Source organism: Echinops telfairi, unplaced genomic scaffold, assembly GCF_000313985.2.
Source record: "Echinops telfairi isolate 266 unplaced genomic scaffold, ASM31398v2 ScPeMD7_7473;HRSCAF=8511, whole genome shotgun sequence".
NCBI lineage: Eukaryota > Metazoa > Chordata > Mammalia > Afrosoricida > Tenrecidae > Echinops > Echinops telfairi.
The window spans coordinates 12005103-12020561 of NW_022111377.1; the positions used below are offsets into that span (position 1 = coordinate 12005103).

Here is a 15459-nt window from a genome sequence, read left to right on the forward strand (position 1 = left end):
TATCAACAATGCTATCCCTTGTTTGATGTCCTCTTCTGAATCCGGACTGAACTTCTGGCAGTTCCTTGTCAATGTACTGCTGCAATCCTTGGATGATCTTCAGCAAAATTTTACTTGAATGTGATATCAGCGATACTGTTCTATAGTTTGAGCATTCTGTTAAGTCATCTTTTTTTGGAATGGGCACAAATAATAATCTTCCAGTTAGTTGGCCAAGTAGCAGTCTTCCATATTTCCTGGTACAGACGAGTGAGTGCTTCCAGTACTTCCTTAGCTTGCTGGACCATTTCAGTTGGTATGTCATCATTTCCTGGAGCCTTGTTTTTGGCTAATGCATTCAGTGCTGTTGGAATTTCTTTCTTTGGCACCATTGATTTTTTTGCTCATTTGCTCCCTCCTGCAATGGTGGAATGCCAAGTAATTCCTTTTGGTACAGTGACTCTGTGTTCTTTCCAGCTTCTCTTGATGCTCTCTGCATCATTCAATAGTTTGCCTGTAGAATCTTTCAAGATTATAACTTGCGGCTTGAACTTTTTCTTCTGTTCTTTCAGTCTCAGATCTGCTGAGTGTGTTCTTCCCTTTTGGTTTTCTCATCCTAGGTCTTTACACATTTCATTGTAAAGGCTTTCTCTTCTCAAACTGCCCTTCGACATTATTCAGCTCTTTGACTACATCCTTTCTTCCACTTGCTTTAGCTACTTTACAGTTGACAGCAAGTTTCTGAGTCTCTTACGACATCTACTTTGATCTTTCTTTTTCTTTCTTGCCTTTTTAGTTACCTCTTGCTTTCTTCATGAACGATGGTCTTGATACCCACCCACAGCTCCCAAGTCTTCCATTATTGGCGTTCAGTGCATCAAATCTATTCTTGAGATGTTCACAAAAGTCAGGTGGGATAAACTCAAGGTCGTATTTTGGCTCCTGTGGATTTGTTTTAATTTTCTTCAGCTGTATCCTGAACTTACATGAGCAATTGATCGTCTGTTCCACAGTCAGTCCCTTGTATGGTTTTAGCTGCTGATATTGAGCTTCTCCATTGTGTCGTTCACACTGATGTAGTCAGTTTGATTTCTGTGTATTGTGTGGTAGAAATTTTGCAAAGCCAACAACTTGCTCATAGCAAATACCATTTTTTCAACAAAACAAAAGGAAACTATGCACATGAACTTCCCCAGATAGAATATACTGTGTGCTAGGCATAGTAAATTGTTAAGGATTCTGGTGTTGCAATAGTCCGTTTATCTTTCCAATAACTCTTGAATACATCTCACCTTCCATGTTTTGTATTCTGCAGCTGTTTGTGCAGTTTTCTGTCACTGTACTCTCAGATTAGTATAGTAGCCTTCATTTTCCCTGCCTCAACTCAGTGCTAGTCATTTACAGACTGCTGACAGTAATATTTCTAAAGTACAAATGTAATCAGATGACTCCTGATTAAAGTGTTTCAACAAATCTCTACAGCTTTCACATCATTTTAAATTTTCAGCATACTTTGTCAGCCCTTTTAGTGTTTGGCTCCTTGTTACCTCTCCAGCCTCACTTCTCACTTTCCAAAAGGAATATTTTACTCATTGAATTACACCACTGACATTGTTTTTCTGGTCTAATATATCCTTCTATTCATCAGTGCTCATTAGGGTTTGCTTTTTTTTAGGGATGATGGATGGACATGAATAAAGTAACTTAGTCACTTGGTATCTAGTAAGCACTGGCTTGTGTCTTCATTGTTGAAATAAAGTTAGAAATGGATGTAGACTACTAAGATTTTAGAACGTATAATAAATTATGTCAAAACATACTCAGGAGAGGAATTTGAAAATTGAATATTTAAGTGTGTTAAGATCTTTTTTTATTCTTTTTAAAATAATTTTATTATACATCCATCGTGTCAAGCACATTTGTGCATTTGTTGCCATCATTGTCAGAACATTTTCTTTCTATTTGAGCCCTTGGTATCAGCTCTGTGTTAAGATCTTATCCTGAAAGCTGTTCTCTCTAATGATTTCAGGTTCTTTTCTGTTTGTGTTGTATGCTATTCCTTTGATGCCTACTTCCCTTGCCAGTTAGCAGAACTCCAGATGATTTTTGTTTGTTGTTGATATAATTTCCAGTAATAAGGAGACAGGGATACTTGATGAGACTTTTTAAAAAAATTGGCTCCCATAATCGCAAAGAGAATAATTGCTTTGAGATTTGCTGTCCCCTCACTGGCCGTTCTTAAGGAATTGTTCATTTCTAACCTGACTGAGTGTTCGGCCCTTTCCCTGTGGCCTGAGCATGTCGGCCAGTCATCCTGTCAGCATTTCTCATCGCCCATTAGCAGGCATAAATCTTGAGTAAACGAAAAATAGCTCCTCACCAAAAAACAACTCCCCAAACCCTCCAGTAGAGTGAGAAGGTGGTTCGACTTCAAACAAGGTTTGTGGTGTGTGATTTGTTCGTAGTGTTAGGTGCAGTGAAATCTGCTCTGGTCACAAGGGGGCATGCTGTTTTAAACAGAACCATACACTGCCTGGTCCTGTGCCGCCCTCACAGTTGTTTTTGTGCTTGAACCTTTTGTTGCCGCCACTGTGTCCATCCATTAAAACCTTAATAAATGATAAATCTAATACAAGTTAGTTATAGAAAGTCTTATTGCCATTAATCCATTTCTGACTCACAGTGACCCTATGGAGCAGAGTAGACAGTTTTCTTTTGCAAAGCACCTATGGGTTCAAACCACTAAAATCTCAGTTTGTAACGAATTGCTTAACAACTGCACCACTAGGGCTCCTTAGAAACACACAGTGGAGAGTTCTTAGAAATATCTGGTCCAGTAATTTTCAATCTTTACTTTTAAATGCAGACATATGCTTAAAAAATTCGTTTATGTGACATTACTCTACTTTTCACCTGGGTTCAATGATCTATGGTAATGGCCACACAGAACTCAGAAGATACTCAATGATTATGAGGTTTTTTATTAGGGAAGGCAACAAATTACAATTCAGGTGGGAAATGTTTACGATATGGTTGCTCAGTAAGACAGATTTTCTCTGCTGTGCCTGCAGTCAGGATTTTCTCTGGCCTGACCTCTGCTCCATTGAGGCAAAGTTACCAAGCTCTTTTAGGATTTCCAGTAAATGCCTAACGTGCATGCCACTCTGCTATCAGCCTCAGGCTGAAGGCATTCAATTCTCCCTCCACTAGTCAGCAAACATAGCTCCGCCTAATTAAGTACCCAGAAGTACCCCACTCCACAAGCCAGCCTCCTGCCTCAAAGCACTCAGCTTTACTTGCTCTGTGCCGCAAAGTATATTCGCTGCTCTTGTTTCATGCACTGGCTCCTGGTTCTACTGCTGCTGCATCTCTGATGCTCTACAGATGTCAGAGCTGGCTCCCAGATCAGGGAGGTTGAGTAAGTAAGGGTATCTCGGTCTTTTAGCATTTTCCTCCACCTTTGCTTGCAGAAACCCGCCAAGAAAGGGTAGTTTGGTGGGAATTAGAAATTATAACTTGAAGAGTCATATTAAATAAGTCACTGCACTGCATGCCACCCCTGGTTTTTCTAGCTCTTGTCTATTTCATACGTAAAAGATTCACTTCTCCCCTTTTAATATTTTTTATTCTGAGTGCATTCATAAAAGCTTCTAAGCCAGCCACTACATGCTCTTGTCATCATGTTTTTGATACCCACTCTCTAAATTGGCTATATCCAACAACCCAGTACTTTTGAGGAGAGAAGAGGGTTTTCTTATATGAAGAATCTTCATTTCCATTTGGAACTTGGGCCATCTGTATCCATATGCAAACTCAAATTTCAGCAGCTTTTACCATCTGACAGTGTTAATTATCTGACTTTTTTCATTTGGTTGAGTTCTGGTCATCTCAGCCCTAGCTATCCATGGTAGGTCAATTGGAGACCAGCTGCAAGCTTAGAAGTCTGCACACACTTCCCTGTGCTTCAGACTCGCTTGCCCCTTCTCACTCTCATTTGCCTTAGCCCCCTTGGCTAGGTCATGCTAAAGGCTTATTAGTACTGCACAGTTCTTTACACTTCAGTCAACCCTTCCTCTTCTCCCTTGTCTCTATCCTCTGTGAACTAGATCAGTGGGTACAAGTGGAATCTGTTTCAACTCAGCCCATATTGTCACTGCTGAGTTTTCCCCCACTTGAATTTAACAGATGGATGCAGATGGATACCATAACAAGCATACAAACATGCCTGCTTACTGGCTCTCTTTAACTTTCACTCCTCGAAAGGTACTTTCTGAGGGGTAGTAACTTTTTCTTCCATCAGTGGTATCATTAGCAAACTGCTTGCTCATAATTAAAAAGAAACAACAAAGTACCAGGCAGGAACAATTCTCAGTAATCATTGTGGATTCAAACGTATAACCCTTAACCCTTTTAATAATACTCAAAATTAATCTCTTTTCCACACCGAATGTGTTTCCATTTATATGCATACAGCCTGAGCCCTAGGGCCTCTGCAGAGTGGATTCAGTAGGTGCTGCCCTCCCATTGTCAGTCATGCTAGGCTCTTTCCCAGGCCACTCCAGAAGCATCATTTTTTCCCCTCAGCTGCAGCATATAATTTCATATATTCCCTTCAGCTATCACAGGTAACAGCAACCATATAAGAAAAGTTTTACTTTACAGGACCACTTCTTTCTCTTACAAAGCCCAGTGTTTCCATGAGTTTGACATCACTGCAGTTATGAGTGAGTGAGAGTGAGTGAGTGAGTGAGTGAGTGAGTGAGTGAGTGAGTGTGAGAGAGTGAATGAGAGTGAGTGAGTAAGACAGTGAGTGAGTGAGTCAGTGAATGAGAGTGAGTGAATGAGAGAGAGTGAGTGAGTAAGACAGTGAGTGAGTGAGTCAGTGAATGAGAGTGAGTGAATGAGAGAGAGTGAGTGAGTGAGAGAGTCACTTCTACAGTCTTAAAACCAAATTAAAAACAAAATAATTTGGCAGAGGCATCTGACCCTCTTTAACTACAGAGAGAAAAAAACCCTAAAAACTCCACATCTGCATTGGCTGCCCAAGAACTATTCCTATGACACTAAGGTTAGACATCTGCCTTCCCTCCATTTCCCCCCCTTTATTCTGATAGCAGAATATTTTACTTCTGTGGATGGGTTTGATAATGCAGTGAAATGGTCACAGCAAACTCACAGGCAATGCTCACAATTATAAGGGTTATTAGGGAAGTTAACAGGTTACAATTCAAGAGAGAAATATTCAGGGTACAGTTATTCAGCGAGGATAGTCTCTTCTGTGCCCAGAGGCAAGCTTCTGTTGGCCCCTAGTTTCTTGGCCTGAGCAGTATCCTACCTGGGCAATGTTTCAAAGCTCTAAGAAATCCTGAAAGGGCATGCCATTCTACTATAAAACTCAATCTAAAGGCACTTAGCTTCAACTCCCCCAAGTAAGCACCCAGAGGCACCACTGCTACCAATTGAAGAAGCTGTGTGAAGGTCATATCTGACCTCTTAACAGCTCCCAAGACCGATTGCCACAAGGCAAGACCAGATGTGCCTCCACTTTCCATTCCTCCTCCCCTTATTTTGATAGCAAATGCAGCTCCCTCAATTAAGTGGCCCAAAGCACCTCATTCCACAAGCCAGGCTCCTGTCCAAAGTACTCAGCTTTACTTGCTTTTGGGGCTGGGCTGTCCACTGCTCTCTTATGCTATGGCTGCTGGCTCTGCCACTGCTGCTCCTCTACCGCTCCTCTGGTGTTGAAGCTGTCCCCTGGATTAAGGAGGTTCAGTTTGCAGGGTTCTCAGGATCCAAAGGACATGCTCCTCTCAGGGCCCATCTATCTTGCTGGTAATAAGACCACCCCCAATCCCCCACCCCTGTATCCATGCTCATGAAATAGCTCATTTTATACCTAGCAGAATAGCAATCACAATTCACTCTGCCAAAAAATAAAAACTGAATCGTATCAGCGTCTTCCCCACCTTCTGTACTCTCAGAAAAGGATAATTTGATAAATATTAGTAAGCATCTGCTGATGTCATCCTTCAGCTTAACAGTTCTTTGAGTTACTGGATGCCAGCTAAGACTAAGAATTCTCCACTTCTGTATGCTGTAATCTCAGAATATTAATGTGACTACATGATCAACCGCCAATGAAAATCATGGGCACAAACTAATGAGCTTCCCTCGTGACAACTCACTGCTGAGGGAAGTAAGCAAATCCTAAGTGACTCCACTGTGAGTAGACCCTTGGGATTCTGTGCTTGGTGTCTCTTGAACTATGCCCCTTCTTTTTGCTGATACTGTATTTTTACACAGATAACATTTACATTATATGCCCCCCACCACCACCAACCAGGAACCGCTCAACCCACTCCCAACACTCGCTTTATTTGCTATGCGTGTTATCCACATTATATGACTGTGTGCATTATTTACATATATTATTTGTAAAAATACTGCATCTAGTCGTCTTCTGACTAGCACATACTCAAAGAAGGAAAACAGTGTTGTACACTAATAGTTTAGGCCCAGTAAACCATTCTTACTAGTTCTGGGAATGGTGGGAACACTTCTGAAATCCAAGTTCCAAGACTCATTCAAGGTCCAGCTTTGTAAGCAGGCCTTTCCACGGACAACAAGTAAGTCTCCTGTGTTAACTCTTTTTGCACAGCAATTCTCAGCACTAATGTAGTTGCTGAAGGCTTCCATTTTTGGTATTCCTTTCTTCACTTTACTTCATATCCCAGTCCCGGGAAACTGCTTGACCGCCAGAAAGCAAAATTTCATTCTTGTTCAGGGGACGATAGGTAGTTATTATTAATAACTTTGGGTAGGATTAAAACATTGTCCAGAGATCTGTGCCTAGGCTTTGTTCCTTTACTGGCAAGTATAGCCAACAGTTAATACATAATAAAAGAATTTTTTAATCTTTCCATTTGCTCACAAGGGTATAACTATAGGGTATAACTATTAACTAACTAACTAACTACACACACACACACACACACACACACACACACACTGCAGAAAAATCAGTAAATTATTTTTCAAGGTAAGTAAAATCCAAATGAAGTGTGGATAGCTACTCCCCACCCCCAAAAAAGCCCAACATTCGTAATCAGATTGCTGGCAACTGTTCCAGTAGTAGAACTCTCTCCTTTCATACAGGAGGCCCAGTTCAATATTCCAGTAGTTTACCTTCTGTATAGTGACCACCAGCCTCTCAATGGAATAATTCCCACTTTTCGTACAGGTGGCCCAGCTCAATTCTCTAGTATTCTCCAATTCTCTACCTGCCTCTCAGTGGAATAAAACTAAACTGGTTTCAGCAAAGCTTTTGTAAGGGGGGCTAGAAAGATAGGCCTAGAGAGCTACTTCTGAAAACCAGCCAGTGCAAACCCTCTGCATGATAACAATCCTGTATCCATAGCTGATCCTGGGATGGGGCAGGACTAGACAGCATCTCCCTAAGTTGTGCATGGAGGCTGAAGAATGGCAGCTAGCAACAATAATATTTGAATTTATCGTGTTTGATTATACTGTAATTTGGTAATCTGGGTGTGATTGTTAACTTTTTAAAGATATGCATTATGACATTTTTGTGATTTCTTTTTATGATGCATAGAGAAAGCAACCAGTGAGCTGAACACTGCTGAGGACTGGGGCCTCATTCTGGACATCTGTGATAAAGTTGGTCAGTCTCGCACTGGGTAAGCGTGCAGTTCAAAAGGATCCTTATTTCTTCTTCCTCTTTATATCTAGAAGAAAATAAAAAATTGGAAGATAAAGCACATAATAATTGAAATTCAGTTTAAAAAAAGATTATTTCTGTAGAAACAGTAGAAGAATCATGCTATCTAGGTTATTCCTTGAAACCACTTAAGGTAACACAACTGACAAAATACTGGTTTTTGTTTAGTTGATTCTTGTCCATATTTAATTTCTAGAGTCTGTACTCATTTTAGAGTCATTAGTGATTTCTTTAAGGGATGTCAAAAAATTTGTAGGAAAATTCTATTATCTTTTAAAAAATTAGTATTAATTGGGAGTTAATACATATATCATTCCTGGTTTGATCATTCAAGCAGAATTGTACAATTGTGACCACAATCAGTTTCCCAACATTCTTTTTCTTCCTGGACCCTTGACATCTTCTCCCTTTTATAGCCTCCCCATTGCCAGCCCCTACCCGCGTCCCATCGTCCCATCTCCCAACCACCACTACTGTATCACCCTGCGCCCTGAAGCCCTTACTCTACATGCTGTGTCTATAGGTTCATCAATCCCGAGTTTCATGTACCACAAAAACCAGAAGAACATGTGACACAGCTTCAAGAGGGTGACTTCCTATGACATAACACCTCTAAGATATACCCTAATATAAATGAACAAAAACGAAACAAAAATACATAAAACGTGGAAAATCAGATCAGATCTAGCATGCATCAGAGGGGGAATCAACTGACAAAGTTTTAACTGTTCAAGTCGACTTATGCCATTGATCTTCTATATGCATTTCTCCAATGCCCTCTCTTAGTAACACCTTTTCTCCCATCTTCAATTGTGGATAGAGGGAGTTCACCGGAAGCTGGTAGTTCCCACAAATGATTCTTGGGTTCCCACTGTCATCCACAGCCTTCTGCAAACCAGATTCTCACACAGTTTAGGCTCTGATACTAATCCCTCCTCTGATTTCGGATTGTATGATTCACAATCCTTTGGTAACTGATGATGGTGTGCTTCTTCCATGTGGACTTAGTTGACATCTCACTTAGATGGCTGCTTGTTTGGAGATAAGCCTTTAAGACCCCAGGCACTATTTTATTTGATAGCGGGGCATCTTCTACTTTTCTTCTCCACATTTTGTTATAGTAGCCATATCTTCTGTGTTCCCTTTCTGAGCAGGTCCATGATGTAAGTAAGAACTAATTGTTCTTAAGTTGGATCTAGGATTCAGTGTGAGCCCCAAACCCATTCCTGATCTATGTTTTTGTTTTTCCCTCAATTTATTATTTGGAGTTAATATATAAGTAAGTTATATCACTCCATAGTTGAGTCACGCCAAACAGAATTGTACAATTTCTTCCACATTCAGTGTCCAAACATAGTTTTTCTTCCTGGACTCCTTGACATCTCCCTTTTACCCTCACATTGACTCCCTCCCCACCAAACCTTTAGTCTACTTGCTGTTACTATAGGGTCATCAGTTTTGGGTCTTATGTAGCAAAAACCAGAAAAACATAACGCAGTTTCAAGAGGGTGACCCATCTTCTGAGATACACCTTAAAATGAACTAACAAAAACAAAATAAAACAGAATGACACAGGTTTGCTGAACAATACATATGTTAATACAGCATATAGGGCATTGATGGATCAAGACCTTGTTTGTATGCCTACCAACAGATCACCAGTCTTGGTACAGCTGTTTTCTGCTTCCCCAGACACCATGTATTTTCCAGCTTCAGTCCTCAGGTTACAAGTGTGTCTGAGGTAGAGTCCAGATCACCCAGTGGTTTCAACATGAGATCTCACTGATACAGCCTCTGGAGCATGCTGTGTGCCTTGAAGATCCAGGATTCAGTGTCCCAGCATTCCACAGCATCCATCCTGGGTCCCCAGGATCCACCCAGAAACCTGGGTCAAATGTGGCACATTTGGTGCCTACCACCAAAACACTCCCCCAACTAGTGTCCCCCAAAGCATTTTCTATCATTCTTCCCTCCAACTGGAGGTTGGTCATCCTCTTTTCCTACCAACTGACGTGCATTTGTGTTTCCCCAGACTTATTTGCTTCCCTTTCCACTGTGCTACGTGTTTTTCCCATCAGCATCCCTCATCTCTCTGTTAGGGCTTTCTACCTGTCTCAGGGGACCACATCGTAGATTTACATGGCAGTCACACTGTAGACAACATACCCTTCCCCTTGCTTGGCCATTTGATCCCAGCTTATGTGAGGCTATCTCTGGCCAAGTGACCTATAAAATACTTAACTAGAGCGGTTTATTGGCACCAATCAGGCTCTACCAGGCTGTTTTCCCCCTCAGCCAAGCAGCCTGGATGCCCTATAAACTTGAGCTTCTGCTTATTCTGCAGCTTGTTCTACAGCAGCGGGCTCATAACGTATTTGTCCAGTTCCCTCCACATCTTGAGCTGCTTCATTGCTCTTTTTTAGGGATATGTAGTATACCATTGTATGTGTTTTCTAGAGTTTTTTAATCCAGTCTTCCACTGATGGGAATTTAGGCTGTTTCCTGTTTCTTACTATTGTGTTGCAATGAACGTGGGGGAGCAAACTTCTGTTTGTGGTCTGTTTCTTATTTCTTTTGGGTATGTGCCCAGTAATATAGTAGTTCAATTGCCGTCTGTTTTAGGTATCACCGTATCACCTTCCACAGTGGCTGCATGTGTTTGCAAGGCCACCAGCACTAGATACGAGTTCCAATATCACCACACCATCTCCAGCACTTGTTCTCAGTTTTTAAAAATTTGGGTTTTAGTTATGGGTGTTAGATGGTATTTCATGTAACTTTGACTTGCATTCCCAGATGGGAGCTTTTCCACATGTGTTTATTAGCCATTCAGGTTTCATCCTTTGTTAATCGTCTGTTCAAGTCCTTTGCCCACCTGCTCAGATGGTTATTCATTTTTGTTTTTTTTCTTGTTGTAGGCTTGTAAAATAATGTAGATTTGACTGTTATGTCAGTACTAAATGTCTTTTCCCAGACTGTGGGCTCTCTTTTTACTCTTTTAATGAAGTCTTGATGTACATAAGTGTTTTATTTTTAATAGGTCACACTCGTCTGTTTTGTCTTACACAGTTTGCTCCCGTTGTTATCTCTGATAACCAGTGTATTCCCTGTAATAAGGCACTTAGATTGGTCCTAGTTTCTTCATGGATGATCCTGCCTTTAGGTCTCTGATCACCTTGAGTTTGTTTTCTTGCATGGGGTGAGGTATGGGTCTTGTTTCATTCTTCTGTAGGTGGACATCCAGTTTCCCCAGCACCATTGAAGAGGGTGTCTGCTTCCCATTTAATGCTTTCCGGGCCTTTGTCAACAATCAATTGCCTGCATGCAGATGTTTTTATTTCCGAGTTTTCGGTCCTGATCCATTGGTCCGAGTATCTCATTATCCTAAGACAGGCTGTTTTGACAACTGGGACTGGATAGTAGGTTGGGGGTCAGGTAGGGTTAGACCCCCTACTTTCTTTTTGAGGGTTCTTTGCCTATCCTGCGCTTCTTCCCTCTCCATATGAGGTTGGGAATCATTTCCCCCCCCCATTTTTTAAAAGAATGATGCTGGAATTTGGATCGGGATGGCATTGAATTTATAGATTCATTTTAGTAGAATTGATGTTTTCCAATATTGAGTCTTCAAGTCCACAGACACAGCATATTCTTCCATTTGTGTCGACCCCTTTTGGTTTCTTGTAGCCATGTTTGTTTTGTAGTGTTCTTCGTACAGGGCTTTTGTATTTTTGGTTAGGATTAGTCCTAGGGATTTCAGCTTTTGTGTGGCTCTTGGGAATACTATTGTTTCCTTGATAAATCTTTCTGTATTCCCATCACTGGGATATGGGAATCCAGTTGATTTCTGCTTGTTAATCTTGTATCCTGCTACTCTACTAAACTCTATTGTTCTCAGCAATCCTGTTGTAGACACCTTAGGATTCTTCATTATAAAATCATAGTGTCTGCAAATAGCTAAAGATCCACTTCTTTACGCAGTTGTGCTCCCTTGATTTCTTGCTGTTGTCTTATATTTCATAGAATGAGTTTGGGAGTTTGCTGTCCCTTTCTGTGTTCTGGAAGAGTTTGTGTTGGATTAGTGTCAGCTTTTCTCTGAACAGTTGGTAGAATTCTCCTGTGAAGCCATCTGTACCCGGGCTTTTTGTAATTTGGTAGTTTCTTGATGACCTATCGATTTCTTCTTTTGCTGTGTGTCTGTTCAAGCTCTTAATGTCCATATGCATTAATTTGGGGAGAGAATGATTTTCTAGTTATTAGTCCAAGTCCTCCAAATTATTGAATTTGTTGGAATACAGTCTTTTGTAGTGTTGCATTTTTAATCATTGTATTTCATTAGAATCTGTTGTGTCTTCCCCTGTTTCACCCCTAATTCTGTATGTCTGCTTCTCTCCCACCTTTCCTCCCTCATGAACCCTTGATATATATATTTTTTAATGTCTTACACTGACAGTGATCTCCCTTCCCCCCCTTTTCTGTTGTCCGTCGCCCTGGGAGTGGGTTATGTGTAGATCATTGTAATCTATTCCCCCTTTCTCTCCCCACCTTCCTTTTCCCCTCCTGGTATCACTACTCTCATTATTGGTCCAGAGGGGTTTATCTGTCCTGGATTCCCCGTGTTGCGAGTTCTTATCTGTACCAGTATATGGGTATCTAGTTCTATAGTGTGGGATTCTGATGGTAGGGTAAGAATAAGTGCAAAGATCTGTTCAGAATGATGTGTGCATTTAAATAAAAATGATTTGTAACCAGAATACAAGGGGGCTTCAGAAAGTTAGTGGGAAAATGGAATTAAAAGGAACCTGATATACTCATGTATAAGCCAAGTTTTTTCAGTGCATTTTTAATGCAGTTTTTGTGGTAAAATTAGGTGCCTCGGCTGATATTTGGGTCGGCTTATACTCGAGTATATACAGTAAGTAAATTTTTCCATGAAAATTTTGAAGTTCCCTCTGATATTGCTGAATTATTTAGTGTAAAATAAAAGTTATAATTTTCTTAATTAAACATTTTCCCCCTAAGGAAATTATTTTTCAAATACCCCATTAAAAAAAAAAAGATTTATCAGTCTTATAATATAGTAGTTTAAAAAAGAATCTCACATCTTAGGAGGGAAAAAGACAAATTGTGAACTGAAACTCTTTTTAGTCAGAATTATGACCCAGAAATGCGGAGCCATCATGTTTTGTAAACCACTCCTTAATTCTTTCTCCTAAAAAAACAAGACCCTGCTTTACAGTTCTTTGAATCACAAGTAAATTGTATTTGAATTCATTTGTGTATCTCTGTACATAAACAAATGTGTGTACATAACAAAAACTCACTGCCATCTAATTGGTTTTGACTCATAGTAACCCTCTGTTTATCTAGGTGTGTATTTTATATAAAAATAGGCACCCTATTCAAATGGCTCAAAAATTAATTTCAAAAGGTGAACATTGACAAGTCTATATTCTATTCCTGCTTTTCATATCCATATCCTTTTATTAGTTTTATTTGTATGTTTTATTGGTTTCTCACATAACTATACCTCTCTGCTTTAATATTTATTTAATTAAAAATTTTTCTATGTCGCTCAATAAACCTACTAGATCCAATCTCTATTTTCCCAGGATAATTTATAGTTTATTTTTTTAAGCCTGAAATGTTTAAATATGTTGTCCTTAATTTAAAAAATATGTCTAGAAAAAAAATTCTGACTTCTCCAACAATATCCACATGATGTTTTTGTGTTTAGCTTCAGTGTATGAGTAAATACTAAAGAATGGACAGCCAGTTCAGTCACATGATGGGCAGACAGTCTCTGTTTGTTTAGCAATCAAGAGAGCTTTCACAATGATAGGGGCAGGTTTCTTTAACATTTCTTCAAATAGAAAAGAGCTTTTCTATCATCTTTCTGATTGACTTGCTTATTTATAAAAATAGCATGCAAGAGATGAAATTATTTACAATAACAAGTGAGTTAGCTTATTGTGCCAACCTGGCCGATAAACACATGTGGGATTAATTAAAGGGTGGAGGGTTAAATGGCTGGATGGGCCTCACCTTTTTAGTTCTCGGGTCTCTTGCTTTGTGATGGTCAGACCAGGGTGCAGTTGCCTTAGCAGGTCCCCTCTTCAGCTTGCAAGGCTGACTTCCTGCAAGACATCCCCAAGGAGAAGCCACATGGGTCTACCCTGATGCAGCCCTGGGTGCTGGAACAGCCGTGTGGAGACCCCTGCCAGTGCTGAGATGCTTACACATTCTCTGACTCGGCTTTCCTCCTGCAGTTGGCATCTTTGTGTGTGTTTTGTGAGATGGAGGAGGACTTTGTGGATTGGTGTTGAACATATGGGTTAATGGGTTAATGTTGGACTTGTGGACTTGGGCAGCACTGGGTGGGGATGTTTTCTTGATGCTCCCTTAACCCAAACTCTCTCTTATACATGAGTTTCTGTGGATTTGTTTCTCTAAAGTACCCAGACTAACACAAGTTAAAATCCTATGACTATTTTCTAAATTCATTGGTAGTATTCTTTGAGAATTATTGTTAGTCGTTGCTATGAAGTTTGCTCCAATTCATGGCAACCTATGTATCTTAGAAATCAATGTTCCTCAGTCTTAAGAATAATAGCCAATATTTATTGATGGTATCTTATGTGCTAGGTCTGGTGTAAGTGCTTTATAGTCTTACTTAATCATCACAGCAACTCCTGGTACTGTAGATTTCCCAGGTTGCAAATGAGAAATCTGATTGGTGTTTAGGATTGTTTAAGGAAAGGCACAGGTGGCACAAGCAATTTGTGATTGACTTAAAGATTGACGGTTTGAAACTACCCAGTGACACTGGGGAGAAAGACTTGATAATCTGCTTCCATAAAGATCACAGGCAAGAAAAGTCCAAGGGACAGTTTTGCTCTGTACTTATTGGGTGGCCATGGGATAGGGACTATCAGCAGCCAGCAACAGCAATATGAAGAAACATTATATAATCCCCGTTTTACAAATGATATTTGCCAAGCCTAAGTAGACTTTTTCTACTGTATCCCTTTGCCTTTTTTGTTCTCAACCCACATGATACTAGTATGTTAGGCATGATTTTTCTTTTTTCTTTTTTGGTCACAATGACTGAGAGATGCTATTGATTTTAAGCAGTGGGTAGGGGCAAAGATGCAACATGCTGAATAATCTTGCCCGTCAAAGAGGTTTTCTTTCCTGAACACCCACTAGTACCCTGCTTAGGAACATACTGCTAGTGTCTCTGAAATTTTGTTGTCCTATTTCATAAGTAAATAAAGGGCCCTGGTTCCATAGTGGATTAAGCATAGAACTACTAACCATAAATTCAGTGGTTCAAACCCACCAGTCATTCAGCAGGCAGACTGTCTACTCCCATAAAGATTTAGTTTTAGAAACTCCTGGGCACAGTTATATCCTGTAGGGTCATTTTGAGTCAGAAACAACTTAATGATAGGGAGTTTTTGTTTTCATAGGTGATTAGAGGTCAACTAGGTTAAGCATATTTATTATACTTTATTATTTTATCATTTTTCTTTTCTATTAGGAGTACTTCCAGGAAAATATACTATTATCCGTTCAGGCCCAGAAGAGGGGTGACAAAAAGTTGGTATTTTTATTTTGAAAAACATATGGATGTAAATGCTATTGATTGATTTAGTAATAGAATTTAGACTTAGACTGCCTTTTCAATGGTAATACTTTGCTTAAATGTCTTAACATCCTTTTGAAAATCAGAGTTCATCCTA

At 39.9% G+C, this 15459-nt stretch overlaps 1 protein-coding gene across 3 annotated transcripts in view; it reads left to right on the forward strand.

Annotated features, from left to right (window-relative positions):
• The window catches only part of STAM (signal transducing adaptor molecule), a 70224-nt gene that overhangs the window by 20498 nt on the left and 34267 nt on the right, over positions 1-15459 (forward strand). The window contains exons 1-2 of one of the 3 annotated variants that reach the window (XM_045285604.1): positions 7652-7676; positions 15258-15316. Coding sequence is in view for 1 of the 3 variants with exons in the window: in XM_004716007.3 (XP_004716064.1) it covers positions 7592-7676 (85 nt within the window). In the remaining 2 variants the exon portion in view is untranslated. Of the gene's footprint in view, positions 1-7591; positions 7677-15257; positions 15317-15459 lie in introns of those variants that run through there. The other 2 variants (XM_004716007.3, XM_045285605.1) reach the window with 2 other exon arrangements.